The sequence below is a fragment of the Nomascus leucogenys genome, chromosome 24, assembly GCF_006542625.1.
Source record: "Nomascus leucogenys isolate Asia chromosome 24, Asia_NLE_v1, whole genome shotgun sequence".
Taxonomy (NCBI): Eukaryota; Metazoa; Chordata; class Mammalia; order Primates; family Hylobatidae; genus Nomascus; species Nomascus leucogenys.
The window spans coordinates 11,043,169-11,065,586 of NC_044404.1; the positions used below are offsets into that span (position 1 = coordinate 11,043,169).

The following is a 22,418-nucleotide window of genomic DNA, read 5'->3' on the forward strand; positions in this document are numbered from 1 at the left end:
CCAAATGTTTCAAACTATAATTAATGTATAGAGAGTTCAGTGCACTTTCTTTTTTTTTTTTTTTTTTTTTTTTGAGATGGTGTCTTGCTTTGTCGCCCAGGCTGGAGTGCAGTGGTGGGGGATCTCAGGTTCACTGCAGCCTCTACCTCCTGGGTTCAAGTGATTCTCCTGCCTCAGCCTCCCTAGTAGCGGGGATCACAGGCGCACACCACCATGCCTGGCTAATTTTTGTATTTTTAGTAGAGATGGGGTTTTACCGTGTTGGCCAGGCTGGTCTCGAACTCCTGACCTCAAGTGATCCGCCCAGCTTGGCTTCCCAAAGTGCTGGGATTACAGGCATGAGCCACTACGCCTGGCCCAACGCACTTCTTTAAAGAGAAGTAGTAAGTGGTTTGCTCTTGGAAAGTTATCTGTTTAAGGAACTTCTTTAGCAAATAAACATTTTGTGTTTTTCGTTTATTATTGAAGATCGATCCAGAAACACATACAGAGAGAGATACCTGTTACTTTATAGTTATGCTTTTTATTAATAAATAGGGACTTTTTAGGTATAAGAAGGAGATAATAGAAAAGGAAAACAAATTTTAGTCTTTAATTTTCTATTTAATAATTTACTGTGGGGAATATAAGATTTATATGGGAGGCCAGGCACAGTGGTGTGTGCCTGTAGTCTGAGCTACTTGGGAGATTGAGGCAGGAGGATCACTTGAACCCTGGAGTTCAAAACCAACATAACAAGACCCCATCTCTTAAAAAACAAAACAAAACAAAACAAAACAAAAGATTTGCATGGGAGAAAAGGGATGAATGTCGTTTTTATAAATGGAAACAGAAATAGAACTAAGATAGTAGTTCTTATGCTTAAGTTAGCCAGTTCTTGCTTTAATTCTGACTACCTCATATGGAATTTTTTTCTTTTCAAAGGAAACTTGGCTATAACTTCAAAAGAAGATTTGATTCTTTATTTCTGCACTGCATATATATATACATATATATATATATATATAACAAGGCCATTAAAATGTCGGGAGCCTCAGTGAAGGTGGCTGTCCGGGTAAGGCCCTTCAATTCTCGAGAGACCAGCAAGGAATCCAAATGCATCATTCAGATGCAAGGCAACTCGACCAGTGAGTACATGTTGTTTTCTCTCAGCTGTGTATCTTACTTTCCTTTCTTCCTTTCCCTGTCTTCTTGCTGTGTTCAGAATAGATGAACATTTGTATGTTAACACTTTGAACTTTGCTATTCTGAATGATCCACTGAATGTATTCTCGTCTGTGGTATTTGCTATGGTATATTTAAATATGGACTATTTATTTTACCCTGTACAATTGAGAAACCCTGAATAACTGAACTAATTTAGCAAGTGTTTATGCTTATTAAATTGAAATTTTAATGATAATAAAGGTATAAACAGTGCTTTTTGCCAAGTCCTAATGTGAAATATACCTATCAAGGCTGCAAGATTCATTGTTTTTCTTTCTAGATTTTAAATAATACTTGATTTTGCCAAGATGATCTTAGAACTTTTCAGTGATTCTTTGAGTTGAACAATGGATATAATATATAGTAAACTTATACATTATTACTAAAGCTATCAGTAATTGCTTCATGGTTTGTTTCTCTATAGAATTGCTTAGGTGAAAAATGACTTAAGTTGTTTCTTTCATACCTGCACTACCAAACTTCTTGATATGGTTCCATAGGCAAATTATCAATTAAAATAGAGATAGGCTCTATTGTCTTTAAATCTGTAATTTTGTGATACAGAAGAATCATCACCCTTTCAGGCACAAGTTACTGCTGAAGTACACATTCTAACCTCATTAGCTTGTGCTCCATTTGCCAGTGTTCTGTGTAGAGGAATCTACTGGTGGAAATGTTTGTTCCATCAAAATCTAGCTAGATATTGCAGCCCACATTTCGGGTAGTTCACATACAACTTTGAATGCTCCACTGCTTATACTCTTCTCTGAACTTGACAGATAACAGCTTGCAACAATCTTTTTTGAAAAAAAACATCTGAAGGCCGGGTGTGGTGGCTAATGCCTGTAATCCCAGCACTTTGGGAGGCGAGGGCAGGAGGATTACTTGAGTCCAGGAGTTGAGGCTGCAGTGAGCTGTATTCATGTCACTGCACTCCAGACGGGGCAATAGAGCAAGACCCTGCTTCAAAAAAAGGGTCTGTTCTTGAGACCCCATATATATATTTTAAAAAACTTAAAAGTAGAAGGCTAAACAGCTGTACCATTGTAGTTCACTCTTCTATGTCAATATTGCGAACAGTTCTGTGAATTATATCCTATGAAAAATTGTCAAAGAAAAAGAGATGCTAAAGTCAACATTGAATTGAATACTTTAATTGGTGAACTTTTTGGTATATAAATTGTATCTAATAAAGCTTTTTTTTTTTTTTTTTCTTTTTTGAGATGGAGTCTCACTCTGTCACCCAGGCTGGAGTGCAGTGGCATGATCTCAGGTGCCTGTCGCCACACCTGGCTAATTTTTATATTTTTAGGGTTTCACCATGTTGGCCAGGCTGGTCTCAAACTGCTGACCTCAGGTGATCCACCCGCCTCGGCCTCGCAAAGTGCTGGGATTACAGGCATGAGCCACCACGCCTGGCCAAGTTTTGGTTTCCTCAACTATAAACTGGAGGTAATATTACATATTTTACTTATGTAGGTGGCTACCAAAGAGGGTTGTTTTCAGCACAGTGCTGAATGCCTAGTGGCTTTTCCACCATGCTTTGTCCAAAACCTTTCTAGAGAATAGGCTGAGTGGCTCTGCTCTGCCTTGAGTATCCTTTCCATCTCTTCTATCAGATTTGCAAGTTTGCTATAATGTTAGGCTGTAGGGATCACAGAGTTATACCATGGGACCCTGCCCTTAAGGAACTTTTTTTTTTTTTTTTTGAGATAGAATCTCACTTTGTCATCCATGCTGGAGTGCAGTGGTGTGATCTCGGCTCACTGGAACCTCTATCTCCTGGGTTCAAGTGATTCTCCTGCCTCAGCGTCTTGAGTAGCTGGGATTACAGGCACCCACCACCATGCCTGGCCAATTTTTATGTTTTTAGTAGAGATGGAGTTTCACCATGTTGGCCAGGCTCATTGCAAACTCCTGACTTCAAGTGATCCACCTGCCTTGGCCTCCCAGAGTGCTGGGATTATAGGCACGAGTTGCTGCGCCTGGCCGTTTTTTTTTGTTTTTTCTTTTTTTTTTTTGAGACAGGGTCTCGCTCTGTCACGCAGGCTGGAGTGCAGTGGTGCAATCGTGGCTCACCGCAGCCTTGACCTTCCAGGCTCAATCAATCCTCCTGTCTCAGCCTCCCAAGTAGCCGGGGCTACAGGCATGTGCCACTATGCCCGGCTAGTTTTTTTCTATTTTCTGTAGAGACGGGGGCTCACTATATTGTGTAGGCTGGTCTTGAATTCCTGGGCTCGAGTGATCCTCGCCTTGGCCTCCCAAAGTGTTGGGATTGCAGGTATGAGCCACTGTACCCAGCCTCCCTTAAAGAGTTTTTAAAGTTTATGGTTGGAGAGACTAGACATACTAAAATAATTTCTTTTTTTTTTTTTGAGACGGAGTCTTGCTCTGTCACCCAGGCTCAAGTGCAGTGGCGTGGTCTCTGGGAGACCAGTGGCTGGTCTCCCACTCCTGATCTGAAACCTCTGCCTCTCGGGTTCAAGCGATTCTTCTGCCTCAGCCTCCTGAGTAGCTGGAATTACAGGCACCTGTCACCACGCCTGGCTAATTTTTGTATTTTTAGTAGAGATGGGGTTTCACCATGTTGGCCCGGCTGGTCTTGAATTCCTGACCTCAGGTCATCCGCCTGCCTCAGCCTCCCAAAGTGCTGGGATTACAGGCGTGAGCCACCGTGCTCGGCCAAAATAATTTCAATACAGGATAAAAAGTGATCAAAGTGGTAATTGCTATAACAAAGGATTATTATTTTATTTTATTTTTTGAAACAGGATCTCACTCTTGTTACCCAGGCTGGAGTACAGTGGCACCATCTCGGCTCACTGCAACTTCCGCCTCCTGAGCTCAAGCGATCCTCCCACCTCAGCCTCCCTAGTAGTTGGGACCACAGGTACGCAGCACTATGCTCGGCAAGTTTTTGTAGTTTTAGTAGAGATGGGGTCTCACCATATTGCCCAGGCTGGTCTCCCACTCCTGAGCTCAAGCAGTCCACCTGCCTTGGCCTCCCAAAGTGCTGGGATTATGGGCATGAGCCGCTGCACCCAGCCAAAATAAAGGATTATTAAAAAGTATAGGCCAGGTGCAGTGGCCCATGCCTGTAATCCCTGTACTTTGGGAGGCCGAGGTGGGTGGATCACCTGAGGTCAGGAGTTTGAGACCAGCCTGACCAACATGATGAAACCTCGTCTCTACTAAAAATACAAAAAATTAGCTGGGCGTGGTGGAGTGTGCCTGTAATCGCAGCTACTCAGGAGGCTGAGGCAGGAGAATCACTTGAACCCGGGAGGTGGAGGTTGCAGTGAGCCGAGATCACACCACTGCACTCCAGCCTGGGCAACAAGAGCAAAACACTGTCTTAAAAAAAAAAAAAAAAAAAAAAAGCGTAAATGTGAGTTTGACAGAGAGCAAATATAAGGATTTATTGATGATATTCCATTTAAGCTGGACCTTGGGATGTAAGATTTAAGCTAAACATACAGTATATTTGGGCTGGGCACGGTGGCTCAAGCCTCTAATCCCAGCACTTTGGGAGGCTGAGGCAGATGGGTCACAAGGTCAGAAGTTTTGAGATCAGCCTGGCCAATATGGTGAAGCCCCATCTCTACTAAAAATACAAAAATTAGCCAGACATGGTGATGCGTGCCTGTAGTCCCAGCTACTCAGGTGGCTGAGGCAGAAGAATCGCTTAAACCCTGGAGGCGGAGGTTGCAGTGAGCTGAGATCATGCCACTGCACTCCAGCCTCAGTGGCAGAGCAAGACTCCATCTCAAAAAAAAAAAAAAAAAAAAAAAAAAACCCATATAGTATATTTGGGAAAAATTTCAGAATTTGTAGCTTATTACAGCTTATTAGTGGCAGTGTTAGGACTAGATAATGGTACTCCTACCCTCAGCTGATTATAACACATTGTTTCCCTGCATGTACAATTTCGGCAGGAGTAATTTGTGACTTTTAAATTAGCATTAGTCTGCTGAAACAAAAATCCTCAGTAGGTTAATCAGCCTTGCAAAAATGCGGGTTAGTTTTCTAGCTAAATACTTTGTCCTGGCTCAGAGATTTACAGTCAGTTTGGTTCCTTTGAAAGATATCTGTTCTTGGAAGGCAATTAATCATATGAGAACCATTATATCTATTGTATGAGGAACTTTTTTCTGTAGAATATTTGCATTTTCCGTTTTCTACTTGTTTTCTGTTTCTGTTTTCAGCCTTCTATGGCAATTTCTTAGTAATTTGACTAATATGTATGCCAAATAATTTTTAAGTGAGAGATTTTTAACATTTGTGTGAAAGATGATATGTTTAGAAAGTATTATTGGCTTGTTTTTTTTTTTTAAACACCACTGGGCTTAGATTGGAAGTGGGCATGCATTTTGAACATAGACTTGTTGGAAATGAATATGCTGTACACATGCGTTAGCTGCATTAAAAAGGCTGCTTTGCTGGCAAGCTGGCCTGGACTGCTGCTCACAAGGATTATAACTGATTGCAGATGGAATGCACTAGAATGTTTCTGCCATAAACTCTCTTATGAAAAAGTAGAAGAGTATGAAGAGTACTTTAGGGAATGTGCTAAATCTGAAAACTGAGAAGTAGCTATTTTATTTAAGCACTTTCTGGTCTTGGAGGAAATATTTTCCATGGCACAAATAAATGTTACTGCCTTGACATTTTGGAGTCCCAAGCACATGCAAATGGCTCTGTTCAATAATATCCCATTATATTCCAAGGTTCTCCCACTTTAGAAGCATTTCTTATTGTCTAATTACTTGGTAAAAAGGGAAATGAGCCAAAGTGAATGATCTAACCGCTTACATTTATGGTTAGGTTATTTGTGTAAATCTGGAGACATTAAACCTGTATAAATGCACTCAAAAATAGGAGGTAGATAAAATTGGTTTTCACTTATAATATGAGGTACACTCCATCAAGTGACTGAACTGTGATATTTTACTTTATTTTTACCCACAAATTGTCTCTTGCCCTTTGGTGAATTTCGTTTATATATTTAACAACCTTCCTTTGCCAGGACCTTTTTTTTCCCCAGTGCCCAATCTTGGTTGGGATAGAAGTAGCCCTGACTTGCTTTTCCTGTTTATTACTCACATTATATGTCTTATAGGCTTTTTCATTCACACATACATTTCTAAACCAAATGCCGCACAGCGTAACTGATACAAATAATGATTTCATGTCCACTATTGAAAATTTGGGGCTGGGTGCAGTGACTCAATGCCTGTAATCCCAGTACTTTGGGAGGCTGAGGCAGGCGGATTGCTTGAGTCCAGGAGTTTGAGACCAGCCTGGGCAACGTGGCGAAACCCTGTCTCTACAAAAAATACAAAAAAGCTAGCTGGGTGTGGTGGTGCGCACCTGTAGTCCTAGCTACTAGAGAGGCTGAGGTGGGAGGATCACTTGAGCCCTGGAGGTCAAGGCTGCAGTGAGCCGTGATCACGCCACTGTGCTCTAGCCTGGGCAATGGAGTGAGACACTGTTTCAGGAAAAAAAGAAAGAAAGAAAATTTGGGATGGAGGAAAGGCAAAATGGAGATTTGGAAAGGAAGAGTTTAGAAAGTAATGCATATAGGCTTACGCCTATAATCCTAGCACTTTGGGAGGCCAAGTCGAGTGGATCACCTCAGGTCAGGATTTCGAGACCAGCCTGGGCAACATGGTGAAATCTCATCTGTACTAAAAGTACAAAAATTAGCCAGGTGTGGTGGTGGGCACCTGTAATCCCAGCTACTAGGGAGGCTGAGGCAGGAGAATCACTTGAACCCGGGAGACGGAGGTTGCAGTGAACTGAGATGGAGCCATTGCACTCCATCCTGGGCGACAAGAGCAAAACTTCATCTCAAAAAAAAAAAAAAAAAAAAAAAATACAGAAAGTAATGCATTTAGGCCAGGTGTGGTGACTCATGCCTGTAATCTCAGCACTTTGGGAGCCTGAGATGCGCAGATTGCTTAAGCTCAGGAGTTCGAAACCAGCCTGGGCAACATGGCAAAACCCTGTCTCTACCAAAAATACAAAAAATTAGCTGAGCATGGTAGTGCGTGCCTGTGGTTGCAGCTACTTGGGAACCTGAGGTGGGAAGATTTCTTGAGCCCGGGAGGTGGAGGTTGCAGTGAGGCAAGCTTGTGTCGCTGCACTCCAGCCTGGGTGAGACAGTGAGACCCCATCCAAAAACAACAACAACAACAACAACAACAAAAAACAAAACACCAAAAGAAAGTAATGCATTTAAATTTGTATACTTTTTCTAGTATAAATTACTATAACCACATGAAAATAAATGTAAATGCATACAAATTATGAACATTGTGAATAATAAAGAAACGAGAAAGAAAAGTCATCTGTATTCTTACCTCCTTAACCACAGCGTACTGCTGCTTTTGATGGATTTTTTTTGGTGCTTTTTTCTTTCAGTTTTTTTGTTTTTGTTTGTTTTGAGACAGGGTCTCACTCTGTCACCCATGCTGGAGTGCAGTGGTGCGATCTTGGCTCACTGTAGCCTTGCCCTCCCTGGCTGAAGTAGTGCTCCCACCCCAGCCTCTCCAGTAGCTGGGACCACAGTCGTGTGCCACCACACCTGGCTAATTTTCATATTTTTTGTAGAGAGAGTTTCTACAAAAAACCATGTTGCCCATGCTGGTCCCAACTCGTGGGCTCAAGTGATCTGCCCGTTCTTTCAGTTTTGATGAATACGGACACAAGCAAAATTATTTCCAATGTCACCATGCAGAGAGAACTACCATTAACTTCTGGATCTGTATTCCTCTGATCTTTTCCTTGCACTTTACACATATGAAGATTTTTATGTAATTGGATTATATGTACTGTTTTTTAGTTTGCTTTTTCTATCTTCTAATTTTTTTATTCTATTGCTGCTGAGCAAATTATTTTCTAATATTTTTAATGTTACTATTTTTCTATACAACTTTTGAAATTTTGTAATATGGGTATATTACAACTAGTTTTGTTTTTTTTTTTTAAAGTGTAATTATATGCTTTAATATTCAGGACCAATGTTGGAACACAAATGTGTTCCTAGATATTGAACCGTTTTCATTTTTATTTTTAATTTTATTTTATTATTATTTTTTTGAGATGGAGTCTTGCTCTGTCACCCAGGCTGGAGTGCAGTGGCACAATCTTGGCTCACTGCAAGCTCTGCCTCCCGGGTTCATGCCATTCTCCTGCCTCAGCCTCCCGAGTAGCTGGGACTACAGGCGCCCGCCACCATGCCCGGCTAAATTTTTTGTATTTTTAGTAGAGATGGGGTTTCACCGTGTTAGCCAGGATGGTCTTGGTCTCCTGACCTCGTGATCGGCCCGCCTCGGCCTCCCAAAGTGTTGGGATTACAGGCATGAGCCACCACGCCCAGCCGCTAATTTTTGTATTTTTGGCAGAGATGGGGTTTCCCCATATTGGTCAGGCTGGTCTTGAACTCCTGACCTCGTGATCCGCCCACCTCAGCCTCCCAAAGTGCTGGGATTATAGGCGTGAGCCACCACACCCTGCCGAACCTTATTTATTTATTTATTTATTTATGAGGCGGACTCTCACTTTGTCACCCAGGCTGGAGTGTAGTGGTGCGATCTCAGCTCACTGCAACCTCTGCCTCCTGGGTTCAAGTGATTCTCCTGCCTCAGCCTCCCAAGTAGCTGGGACTACAGGTGGGTGCCACCATACCTGGCTAATTTTGTATGTTTAGTAGAGGCGGGGTGTCACCGTGTTGGCCAGTCTGGTCTCAAACTCCTGACCTCAAGTAATCCGCCTGTCTTGTCCTCCCAAAGTGCTGGGATTAAAGCCATGAGCCACCATCCCGGCCTGAACCATTTTTAATTCCATAGTGATCTAGAAGTGCCATCGCAAATAGCACTCAGAGTGCAGAAAGGGGATTACATAGAGTTGGATGGCTAGAAGATGTAATGGAAATTACCTTAAATATTGTTTTCTTCTTGTGATATACCCATTACTTTCAATAACATGAAAAATCAATATAAAAATGTATTGAATGGATTTAAGAATTTATGGGTAGTTCTTTTTTTTTGGTAGAGACAGGGTTCTCATTTTGTTGCCCAGGCTGGTCTTGAATTCCTGGCCCCAAGTAATCCTCCTACCTTGGCCTCCTAAAATGCTGGTATTACAAGTGTGAAGCACCACACCTGACCCTCATTTCTTAAATATTCCTCAAGAACATGATTTCAGTAGCTACTTAATATTCTATTCTATTTATGAACCATACTTCATTTTTATTCATCCTCTGTTACCAGACACTTGAGCCTTAGGTTCTTCATTTATTGAGTGGAAATATTGCTGATGCCTTCCCAGTCTGCTGTCTCAGGTTGTGAGGATCAAATGAAATAATGTATACTATATAGCATACTATTTGAAAAATCATGTAAGTTGTTTTTGTGGTTAGTTTTTTGTGTGTGTGAGACGAGGTCTTGCTCTGTTGCGCAGACTGAATGCAGTGGCGCAGTCATGGCCCACTGCAGCCTCAGCCTCCTGGTGCCAAGTGATCCGCCTACCTCACTCCCCTAGTAGCTGGGACTACAGGCACCACACCCAGCTAATTTTTAATTTTTTTGTAGAGATGGAGTCTCACTATATTGCCCAGGCTGGTCTTGAACTCCTGGGCTGAAGGGATCCTCCTGCCTCTGCCTCCCAAAGTGCTAGGATTACACGCATGAGCTACCATGCCAAGCCTGTGGTTAGTTTTAGTGTCTAAATTTTCAGTGGGAATATAAGTTTAAAAGCAGAAATAATTGAACCTATCACTAAGTTGGAGGCAGTTTTTGCTATTGTGTATTCGGAATTTCTTTTTATTACATGATATAATTTAATAAGCTTCTTTACCTAAATAAATATTTTTCACATCAAAATGGCTAAGAGAAATACTGGAAAAAATCATCTTGGTGGAAACGTCTTCTTTCTTTGTGCTTTGCATGTTGTTGTTGTAGTCTTTGAGATTGTCATAATTAAAATCCAAAGTAAACTTTGTGCTGCCTTTATATGTGCATTTGTTGGTTTCTCATAGGAGAAAGCAACCATGCCCAATTTTTTTTTTTAATGCCTTCTTTGCAACTCTCAAGAGGTGTTTTGGAATTCATTTTTTAAAGTCTAGCCAATATTGTGGTGGTGATTGCTTTTGGTAGTTGCCTAGTGAAGTGCGAAGTGGTGTAATGGCAGCTAGCAAAGTCTGGAATGCAGTTCACGAGACCATGAAAGGGATGCTACTTCTGTCTCTGTGTTAGACAAAGCAGGCATTCATAGTTCAGTTTTCGGTAGTACCTGTTTATCAAGGAATGTGCATTGTATAGGTGAAAGCTGTTCTTAGTTGCGTTGTTTAGGGATGAATGCCTTGTACCTACATACAGGTGATAAGAATAAGAAATATGAAGTTAGGTTTTTGAGAGCACCTATAGGAAATTAGGTTTTTGTTATTCAGCAAGCCTAGGTGTCAAAGCTTTCAGAGAGATTTTAGTATTGCCTTAGATAGAGATAAATAATCAAAGCAATGTGATGACTATTAGGAAAGCACCGAGAAAGGGCATCTAAATACAGTCATGCGTTGAGAAATGTGTCGGTAGGTGATTTTGTTGTGTGAACAGCATAGAGTGTACTTACACAAACCTACAGGGCATAGCCTACTCTATGCCTAGGCTCTGTGGTATAGCCTATTGCTCCTAGGCTATAAACCTGAATGGCATGTTACTGTACTGAATACTGTAGGAAATTGTAAGACGGTGGTGGGTATTTGTGGATCTAAACATATCTAACCATAGAAAGGATACAAATATGATAGTAACAATACGATATTATTAATATAATCTTTTTTTAGACGGAGTCTTACCCTGTCACCCAGGCTGGAGTGCAATGGTGCAGTCTTGGCTCACTGCAACCTCTGCCTCCTGGGTTCAAACGATTCTCTTGCCTAAGCCTCCCGAGTAGCTGGGATTACAGGTGCCCACCACCATGCCCAGCTAATTTTTGTATTTTTAGTAGTGACAGGGTTTCACCATGTTGGCCAGGCTGGTCTCAAACTCCTGACCTCGTGATCTGCCTGCCTCAGCCTCCCAAAGAGCTGGGATTACAGGCATGAGCCACTGCGCCCGGCCTATTAATATAATCTTATGGGACCACTCATATATGCGGACCTTCATGTATGCAGCCCGCTGATGGACAAGTCGTTATGCGGTGCATGACTTGTAATTGAGAGGGATGGCAGGGAAAGGTAGGTCATGTCTGAGAAGCCCTTTTGGTTTTGGCTTACCAGAAAACTGTGGGGCCAGAAATATCAGAAGCAACACAATGAGGAAATGATTTAACTACACTTACTCTTTCTGCACCACATTGTTCTGGTCTGTTACTGAAGAGTTCCTTTAGCTGTGAATAAACTTGAGGAGGCAAAATGGGAGATTTTACAATTACCTTTTAGGCCAGGTGCAGTGGCTCACGCCTGTAATCCCTGCACTTTGGGAGGCCGAGGCGGGTAAATCACTTGAGCTCAGGAGTTTGAGACCAGACTGGCCAGCATAGTGAAACCCCATCTCTACTAAAAATACAAAAAAATGAGCTGGGCCTGGTGGCACATGCCTGTGATCCTAGCTACTCGGGAGGCTGAGGTGGGAAGAACACTTAAACCTGGGAGGCAGAGGTTGCAGTGAGCCAAGTTCGTGCCACTGCACTCCAGCCTGGGTGGAGCAAGACTCCGTCTCAAAAAACAATTGCCTTTTAGTGGGGAAAAAAAAAATACCATAATTAGTAATTAACAACAACAAACACTTAAGTTGTGCCAGGCACAATTAGGAAGATTTTAACTTACTGAATCCTTGCAATAATTATATGGCAGGTACTCTTTCCCCATTTCACAGATGAAAGAATTGAGACAAAGAGGTATTATTGGCTGTCTTGCCTGGGCTCACATATCTATTAATTGAGGGAAGTAGAAAATGAAGTTGGGCTGTCTCCAGAACCCTTACTATTGGAGAGCATATCACCTCTCAATATTTATTAAGTAAGTTTTACTATTCTGTGCAGTAATGCTGAATGTCTATGCTTAATTTGAATTTAACTGTTAGATTAAAATTTATTTTGATTTATTTTCTTGATGGAGGGAAATTGTGAGGAAAAAGCTGGGGGGAAGGGGCAGATGATTATCAGTTTACATGTCTTTGGGCATGTTAGGTTGAGTGAGATCCAGGCCTTCCAAATCATATCTCTTTAGAATCATTCAAAATTTGCTTAGGAAGAGCAGAATTGTTAATTGAGAGTTTATTCAATGTGTATGCTAAGTAGCATGTTTTATAGAAGAGTTATAATTTTTTTCCTATTTTCCTATTGTATATTTATTAATATTCTGGGATCGAGTATACAGTGAATATATATAGTACATTTATCCCTGTTTTGTAAAGTAATAGGAAACTAAATTTGTTGTAAATGATTAAGGAACTTTATGATTATAGATCTTTTGCTCAAATCTTCTTTATGGCAATGTGTTTTACTATGTTTATTGTGAGGAGGGGAGCAGTTGCCTATGGGTTTGGTTTTATGGTTTTAAAATATAAGCAGTGTATAAAATATTTTTATTGTGTGCCATTTTTCTTTTTTTTCTTTTTTCTTTTCTTTTTTTTTTTTTTTGAGACGGAGACTTGCTCTGTCACCCAGGCTGGAGTGCAGTGGCGTGATCTCCGCTCACTGCAAGCTCCGCCTCCTGGGTTCATGCTATTCTCCTGCCTTGGCCTCCTGAGTAGCTGGGACTACAGGCGCCCGCCACCACGCCCGGCTAATTTTTTGTATTTTTAGTAGAGACGGGGTTTCACTGTGTTAGCCAGGATGGTCTCGATCTCCTGACTTCGTGATCTGCCCGCCTTGGCCTCCCAAAGTACTGAGATTACAGGCATGAGGCACCGCACCCGGCCGCCATTTTTCTTAATTGTTGCTCTAGGAGGCTTTTAGAGCGGAAGATTGTGCTGAAGATGTCATTGGAATTTTTAACAAGCCCTAAACATGCTTGGTTACTAAAGTTAATATAAAGTTACAGTGTTGCCACACAGATAACATTAATTATAGTTGCAGGCGAAATCTTTAGTAGTTTGCCAACAACAGTATAATTACTAGAGACTGAGATATTAGATAAATTTATTCTGGAGAATTAAAAGGCCTTTAAATACTAATCTTGTTTTGACTGCCTTATTTTCTAGGGCTCAGTAATTAAAGTGTTATTTCTGCATCTTTATGCTAAAGTAGCAAAGTTGTGAATAAGGCAGGGAGAAAAGGGAGTAAAATTAGGGAATTTAATAGACTGTCTTAAGTCTTAACTTGAAGCTTCTTCAAGAAAGAGAAGATGGTCAGTTGTGGTTCATCAGTAAACTAAGACCTTTGAAACATTTTGTGATAGTCATTTTGATGGCATTTACGTTTATCTTGGATAAAAGTCTTCAAGTCAGCCTTTATGGAAATTATAGTGTCCTGCCCTTCTCCAGCTCTCCTCAGGTTAGTGTTGGCTACACCATTAGGAATAAAAAACCTGAAGACAAAAGGGAAAAGGTACAAAAGTTGTATGGAGAGGATAAAGGAAGGATCATCTTTCCTTTGGACTTGGAAAAAAATATGTTCAGGTCTTAGATGTTAAAGCTGCCTTTCCGATTTATGAAGGAAAATTTAGGAAAACAGCCTTGAAACCAGATGGGATTTGGATGGTAACCAAGAGGCAAGGCCCTGAGGTGAGAGTGAGCAGGGCAAGTTATTGGGGAAATCAGGAGATAGCCTGAACTCATTCTTTTAGAGAGTCCTGTAAGTGGTTATGATGATAATCATTGTAATAAAGGTAGGGAACATAGCGTGACTGACTACTTCAAACAGTTCATTTTCTTGGCTCTTAGTACCCCATACTCTCCTAATTGCCTTCCTTCCTCCCAGGTTGGTTATTCTTTACCTCCTTGGGTTAAAAGTCCACCAGGCTTTTGTCCTCAGATCTCTCTCTCCAGAGAAGAGAGACCCCCTAGATGATTTCTTCTAGTTCTGGGGGCTTAAATGTCGTTGAGATGATGATAACTCCGAGATTCACTTCTATAGGCTGGACCTCTCTCTAGAAGTATAGACTTGTCTACCCAGCTGCTAACTGAACTCTACTTGAAGGCCACAGAAGCATCTCAAACTCAACATGTCCTAAACATAACTATTGTTTTTTCCCTTCCTGACCACCCAAAGTGGCTCCTCCTTTATTTTTATCAATTCTTTTAGTTGCCCAGACCAAAAATATTGGAGTCATTCTTACCTTCTCCATTTTTCTCATAGTCCACATATATCAATCAGTAAGTCTTGCCATCTTTGCCTTCACAATATATCCTGAATCAGTTACTTTTTGCCATTTCTACTCTAGTCAAGATAAGTACTGCAATAGCCTCCTGTCTCTCTGCTTTTGCTCTTGTTCCCATGCAGTAGCCAGTCATATTTTAGAAATATACATCAGGGCTGGGTGTGGTGGCTCACGCCTGTAATCCCAGCACTTTGGGAGGCCGAGGTGGGCAGATCACGAGGTCAAGAGTTGGAGACCAGCCTGGCCAACATGGTGAAACCCCGTCTCTACTAAAAATACAAAAATTAGCTGGGCATGGTGGTGCATGCTTGTAGTCCCAGCTACTCAGGAGGCTGAGGCAGGAGGATCGCTTGAACCTGGGAGATGAAGTTTGCAGTGTGCTGAGATCGTGCCACTGCACTCTAGCCTGCTGGGCAACAGGGTGAGACTCCGTCTCAGAGAAAAAGAAATATAAATCAGATTATGTCACCCCTTTGCATTCAGATCATTTCACCCCTCTGCTTAAAATTCTTCACTGGTTTCCTGTCACATTTATTTTATTTTAATTAATTGTAATTTTAATTTTTTTTGGAGACAGACTCTTGCACTGTCGCCCAGGCTGGAGTGCAGTGGCACGATCTTGGCTCACTTGCAGCCTCTGCCTCCCAGGTTCAGACTATTCTCGTGTCTCAGCCTCCCGAATAGCTGGGACTACAGGTGTGTGCTACCACACCCAGCTAATTTTTGTATTTTTAGTAGAGACAGGGTTTTGCCATGTTGGCCAGGCTGGTATCGAACTCCTGAGCTCAAGCAATATGTCCACCTAGGCCTCCCAAAGTGCTAGGATTACAGGTGTGAACCACTGCACCCAGTCCTAATCACTTTTAGAATAAAACTAAAAATCCTCACTTTGGCCACACAACCTCACAGAATTTGGCCTCTGGCTGGCTATCTGATTTCACATTTGATCATTGTTTGCCCACCTGGCTACACTGCTGGTCTTGCTGTTCCTTAAACTTCATTCAGTTCCTGCTCAAATATCTCCTCAGAGGTTGCAGCTTGTTTGCTTTTATCTAAAATAGCCACCTCTACCACTTTCACTGTGATCTTTTATCTCCTAACCCGGCTTTATTTTTCTTTCCAACATTATGCTATTTGTATTAGTTAATTGTCTGATGCCGTCATTAGAATGTAAGCTCCATGTGGGCAGGGACTTGTTTTCACTAGGTATCTATAGGTCGTGGTAGACATGCAAGTATTTGTTAAATGAAAGAATATTTTGAACATTTACTTTATGCTAGGCCTTGAGCCAAAATGTGAGAATTAATGACAGTTCTGTATAGTTAGGCACTATTATTAATATGCCCATATTACAGATAAGAAAATTAAAAATTAAGGCTTACAGAGTTTATTACATGCTTATAGATGGACCTAGGGTAATGTTAGATACTTAGAGTGGGATCACATTAAAACCTCTACAGCAGTGGTCCCCAACCTTTTTGGCACCAGGGACTGGTTTTGTGGAAGATAATTTTTCCATGGATGGGGGTGGGGGCATATGGTTTTGGGATGAAACCGTTCCATCTCAGGTCATCAGACATTAGTTAGATTCTCATAAGGAGCGGGCAACCTAGATCCCTCACATGTGCAGTTCACAATAGGATTTGTGTTGGTATGAGAATCTGATGCCGCCACTGATCTGACAGCTGCTCGCCTGCTGCTCACCTCCTCCTGTGTGGCCTGGTTCCTATTAGGCCATGGACAGTACCGGTCTGTGGCCCAGGGGTGGGGACCCCTGATCTACAGCGTTCTACTTCATCAGTAAAATCTTTGAAAATGTCTTCTAGAAATATTTTTTTAAGGTCACTTTACCTTTTGATCATTGAATATTGGGTCAATTTTGTTGTTGTTGTTGTTGTTGAGACAGGGTCTCTTTATGTTGCCCAGCCTGGATGGAGTGTGGTGGTGCAGTAACGGCTTACTGTAGCTTCAACTTCTTAGGTGCAAGTGATCTTTCTGCCTCAGCTTCCTGAATAACTGGGACTACAGGTGCATGCTACCATACTTGGCTAATTTTTTGTATTTTTAGTAGAGATAAGATCTCACTATGTTGCCCAGGCTGGTCTCAAACTCCTGGGCTCAAGTGATCCTCCTACCTCAGCCTCCCAAAGCGCTGAGATTACAAGTGTGAGCCACTGTGCTCAGCTGACATAATCTTTTGATGTATGAATGGACCCATCTCTCTCACTGCCCCTGCAATACCAGATACTGGGACTCATGGATTTCTGATGATGAAAGATGTAGTTCTCATGGGAGTCTTTATGTTATACAGATGGAGAGCAAAGTTCCCAAACATGCTGCAGTGGTTGATGTGTTCTGTCATCTGGTAATAACTGGAGTTATTACAGTCATCCAAGTGAGAGAGGTGGTAGTTGAACCAGAGTGGTCACGATGGTGGTGGGGAGAAGCCGTATTTGGAAAGTAGAACTGATAGGATACGTCAGATGTGGAGGATGAAAGAAAAAAGCCAAAGATGGCTCCTACACCATCTGTGGAATGTTGCTTGTAGGGTCCACGTCTGGAGTATGCTGTGTGTCCAGAGCAACCCAGATTGAAGAAAAGGCCTCAGGCACAGAAGCTGTAAAAGAGGGCTTGAAAAGCAGCTTGAATAGGTGGATTATAGGAAGTAAAACAATATGAAGTCTATAATACTTATAAAAGAGTTACTTTCTGACTCTAGTCCTCAAAAATATTCCTGGAGTCCATTCTTTGCGGGAAAAGTGGCGACTTGTCCTAGACAAAGCCTACATACTGATTCCATGTGACCCTGGGGGTGGGTACTAAATTCGTAACAGCTTGTGGGTGAAAATATGGTTTATATGTTGAATGTGTTCGTTAATTACTGTAATTCCATTTTTATGTTCATGCTTTCTGTGAAACAAACTAGAAGTCCAACACACTATTTTAGCTCAGTTGACCTTGATACAAGAACTACTGTGTTAATTATGCCCAGTCTTTCAGTAATACCATCCTCTCTCTATTTTTTTCTGTGAATGTTAGTAAAATCTACTGGCATTTTATGTATATATTGCACAGCTATACACTGTTTTTCTTTTTATGCTCTTGAAAATGGTACGGAATTTAATCAGAGTTGTACATGACACATGGAGGGCATTCATCTGAGTCCTTGGTATAGGGCAGTATAGAGGATCCATAAGACTTGGTCCAAGCACTTTCAGGATATATGATGTCAGGGGAGCACCAGAGATTTGTTGACACATTTAAGTAAGGACTTGAATGTCGTACTTTGTTGCCAAGAAATAGGCTCTTGGCTGGGTACGGTGGCCCACACTTGTAATCCTAGTACTTTGGGAGGCTAGAACAGGAGAATTGCTTCAGCCCAGGAGTTCGAGACCAGCTGGAGCAACCTAGGGAGACCCTGTCTCTACAAAAAAGTAAACAAATTAGCCGTGCATGGTGGCACGTGCCTGTGGTCCCAGTTACTCAGGAGGCTAAGGTGGGAGGATCACTTGAGCCCAGGAGGCTGAGGATGTGGGAGCTGTAATCTCACCAGTGTACTCCAGCCTAGGGTGACAGAGCAAGACCCTGTCTCTAAAAGAGAAACAGAATTCTTACATTGTGCTTTAGTTTATCAGTTAGTGAACTTTTCTTTTTTTGTTGTTGCTTTTTATTTTTTGTAGAGATGGGGTCTCACTATGTTGCCCAGGCTGGTCTCGAACTCATGGGCTCAGATGATCCTCCCACCTTGGCCTCCTAAAATGTTGAGATTACAGGCATGAGCCACTGAACCTGGGCCTAGTGTGTTTTTCTTACCTTGGTTTGAAGATCAAATGGAATATTATCATACCTACTGAATATTGAGAGTTTAAAACAAGGTAAAATACCTATTTAAGAAAAATTAACATATGTGTAAGTGTTTCACTCATTTAATTCTGTAAACTAGGTATTACCTCAATTTTAGAGAGGACACAGAAGTGTAGTCATACTCAAGGTCACAAAAAACACCTAAATACAGTATTTCTTAACTTTTTTTTTTTTTTGAAACAGAGCCTTGCTCTGTTGCCCAGGCTGGGATGCAGTGGTGCAATCTCGGGTCACTGCAACCTCTGCCTTCTGGTTTCAAGCAGTTCTCCTGCCTCAGCCTCCCAAGTAGCTGGGGTTACAGGCGCCCGCCACCACGCCCAGCTAATTTTTGTAAATACAGTATTTTTAAATTGTTCTTTCATATGTTTAGAATATTAGGCATGGTAGCTCATGACTTTGGGAGGGCAAGGAAAGAGGATTGCTTGAGCCAAGAGTTTCAGTCCAGCCTAGGCAACATGGCAAAGCCCCATCCCTACAAAAAAATTTAAAATCTGGCTTGCTATGGTAGTGCACGCCTATAGGCCCAATTACTTGGGAGGCTGAGGTGAGAGGTTCACTTGAGCCCAGGAGTTGCAGGCTGCAGTAAGCCATGATTGAGCCACTGTACTCCAGCCTGGGTGACAGACCGTGACACTGTCTGGGGAAAAAAAAATGGATTTGTTGTTGATAGAAGCAGTTATTTTAAAAGCAGCTTGGGGGCAGGTGCAGTGGCTCACACCTGTAATCCTAGCACTTTGGGATGCCGAGGCGGGTGGATCACCTGAGGTAGGGAGTTCAAGGCTAGCCTGGCCAACATGGTGAAACCCTGTCTCTAGTAAAATACAAAAATTAGCCAGGCATGATGGCAGGTGTCTGTAATCCTAGCTACTCGGGAGACTGAGACGGGAGAATCACTTGAACCTAGGAGACAGCGGTTGCAGTGAGCCAAGATTGTGCTACTGCATTCCAGCCTGGGCAGCTGAGCTAGACTGTCTCAAAAAAAAAAAAAATAAAATAAAATAAAAGCAGCTTGGTTTTGAAGATATAAGTTAGGAAAATCTGTTAGTTTCAGAAGCTTTAAAAGTCTGAGAAAAAGGAATATTGAGGAAGAGGAAAAGGATTTCGTGTGAATTGAGGAAGTTAACTCATTGGTGTAGTTTCTTTCTTTCTTTTTTCTTTTTTTACTAAGGAGAAGAGAACAAAGGGATAAAATCTGAGTAGTCTTTCAGTCATTTTTGGTAGAATTGGTAGCTAAAAGACTGAGTGAAATAATGGCTTAAAAGCTTTATTGGCTGGGTGCGGTGGCTCACCCCTGTAATCCTAGCACTTTGGGTGGCCGAGGTGGGTGGATCACCTGAGGTCAGGAGTTTGAGAACAGCCTGACCAACATGGTGAAACCCTGTCTCTACTAAACATACAAAATTAGCCGGGTGTGGTGGTGCATGCCTGTAATCCTAGATATGTGGCAGGCCGAGGCAGGAGAATTACTTGAACCCGGGAGGCGGAGGTTGCAGTGAGCCGAGATCCTGCAACAAGAGCAAAACTCCGTCTCAAAAAAAAAAAAGCTTTATCATTTATTTTTTGGCCCTGTCTTATAGTGTAGAGGCCTAAAAGTTTTTTGACAGCAAATTTTCTAGAGGCTAGGAGTGTTTATCATAACCATGTTCTTGAGCGGTGAGGACTACCTCAGAGGGCAGGCCTTGTCTCATCATTGTTCTTATCGCTGAGCTACTGAAGCCTAGAATCTGACTCACACAATATGACACTCATTTCCGTTTTCTTGGTAGAGTTTGTGTCGTCATTCATCTTTTAGATCTTTTAGGAACTACAGTCCTCCTAGTTCCCACTTTTTTATTTATTTATTTATTTATTTATTTTTGAGATGGAATCTTGCTCTGTTGCCCAGGCTGGAGTGCAGTGGTGCAATCTCGGCTCACTGCAACCTCCGCCTCCCAGGTTGAAGCAGTTCTCCTGCCTCAGCCTCCCAAGTAGCTGGGATTACAGGTGCATGCCACCATGCCTCTCTAACTTTTGTATTTTTTGTAGAGACAGGGTTTCACCATGTTGGCCAGGCTGGTCTCAAACTCCTGACCTCAAATGATCAACCCCCCTCGGCCTCCCACAGTGCTGGGATTACAGGCGTGAGTGACCATGCCCAGCCATCAGTTCCCACTTTTAAATGAGAGGTTTTTTGTTTTTGTGGGGTTTTTTGTTGTTGTTGTGGTTGTTGTTACTTGAGACAGGGTCTTAGTCTGTCATCCAGGATGGAGTGCAGTGGCACAATCTTGGCTAACTGCAGCCTGGACCTCCCTGGGCTCAGGTGATCTTCCTGCCTAAGCCCCCTGAGTAGCTGGGAGTACAGGCACACACCACCATGCCTAGCTAACTTTTGTATTTTTTGTGGAGATGAGATTTCACCATGTTGCCCAGGCTGGTCTCAAATTCCTGTACTCCAGCGATCCTCCTGCCTGAGCTTCCCAAAGTTCTGGGATTATAAGTGTGAGTCACCGAGCCAGGCCATAAAGACAGTTTTTTTTGTTTTGTTTTGAGATGGAGTTTTGCTCTTTTTGCCCAGGCTGGAGTAGAGTGGCGTGATCTTGGCTCACTGCAACCTCCACCTCTCGGGTTCAGGTGATTCTCCTGTTTTAGCCTCCCGAGTAGCTGGGATTACAGGTGTGTCCCACCACGCTGCACTGATTTTTTATATTTTTAGCAGAGATGGGGTTTCACCATGTTGGACAGGCTGGTCTGCAACTCCTGACCTCAGGTGATCTGCCCACCTCAGCCTCCCAAAGTGCTGGGATTACAGATGTGAGCCACTGTGCCCGGCCAATAAAGAGAATTTTAAACAATGCCTACAGTGTGATTTTAGTGGGGTGGCCACGTACATGTAGGTGTGTACATGTATTTCCATGAAAATGCCTTCCTGCCTTTAGCTTTGACAATGCGCATATAGGGAATGAGCATTTAAATGATGGTGTCTTGGCTAAGAGTGTGAACTCTGGAGCCAGACTCCAAAACTGCATCCCGAATCTGCCACTAGCTAGCTCTGGAGCCATGAATAACTTATTTAACCTCTCTGTGATGGTTTATCTATCTGTAAAATGGGGTAATGAAACATCTGCCTCAGTGAGTGCTTGGGAGCATCAAATAGGTTAGTAGGTCTGGTGTGGTGGCTCACACCTGTAATCCCAGCACTTTGGGAAGCTGAGGCATGAGGATGGCTTGAGCCCAGGAGTTCGAGACCAGCCTGGGCAACATAGTGAGACGCCCATCTCTACAAAAAATAAAAATAATTAGCCAGATGTAGTGGCATGAACCTGTGGTCCCATCTACTCCAGAGGCTGAGGTGGGAGGATCACTGGAGCCCAGGAGGTTGAGTCTGTAGTGAATTGTGGTTGTACCACTGTACTCCAGTCTGGGCTTCAGAGAGAGATCCTGTCTCAGAAAAAAAAAGGTTAGTAGATGGGAAGTACTTATGGCTCAGCGTAAGTGTTCTGTGAATGTTGACTGTTTCTTAAATCTTGCATTTAATACCTCTTTGGTTAGAAGTACACTTCTTTGCTTGGATTACCATTTGCATGTGGAGTGATGTTCTTTCTAGAACCATGTCTCCTTGTCACATGATTATGTACAGTGTGAGCTTTATTAATACTCTGTCAGCATTTGAGGTTGGAATATAAATGCGTGGCTATACCCAGTGGAATCCAGCAAGAGAGAGAACTAAGCACCGTAGCAACTGTTGCTATTTGTGTACTGAGCAACAGCTGTGCGAGACAGATTTATTTTTTAATCCTGATCTCACTGATAGCCTGGGATGTGGCCTTGCCTCAAAGGAGTAGATTGGTTGAGATGTCCAGTCTTTGAGGAGATTTCATGACCACATGCCATAAAGATTCTGTTTCATTTGAAATATGAGGAGCTAAAGCTTTGTGTGTATGAGTGAGGGAGAAAGATTAAGCTTTAAAGCATTCATAGTCCGTCCCTGAAATATAGTGTGACTGGATTAATGACCCGATAAATCACTTTTAATGTGGGTGATGAG

General features: G+C 42.3%; 1 protein-coding gene across 12 annotated transcripts in view; it reads left to right on the forward strand.

Annotated features, from left to right (window-relative positions):
• The first annotated feature begins 928 nt into the window (after positions 1-928).
• Positions 929-22,418, forward strand: part of KIF1B (kinesin family member 1B) — a 153,604-nt gene continuing 132,114 nt past the window's right edge. For 10 of the 12 annotated variants that reach the window (XM_030805038.1, XM_030805035.1, XM_030805036.1 and 7 more), the window contains exon 1: positions 930-1,127. In XM_030805038.1, coding sequence (XP_030660898.1) covers positions 1,022-1,127 — 106 coding nt within the window. In that variant the 5' untranslated portion in view covers positions 930-1,021. Of the gene's footprint in view, positions 1,128-22,418 lie in introns of all 12 variants that reach the window. The other 2 variants (XM_030805033.1, XM_030805043.1) reach the window with 1 other exon arrangement.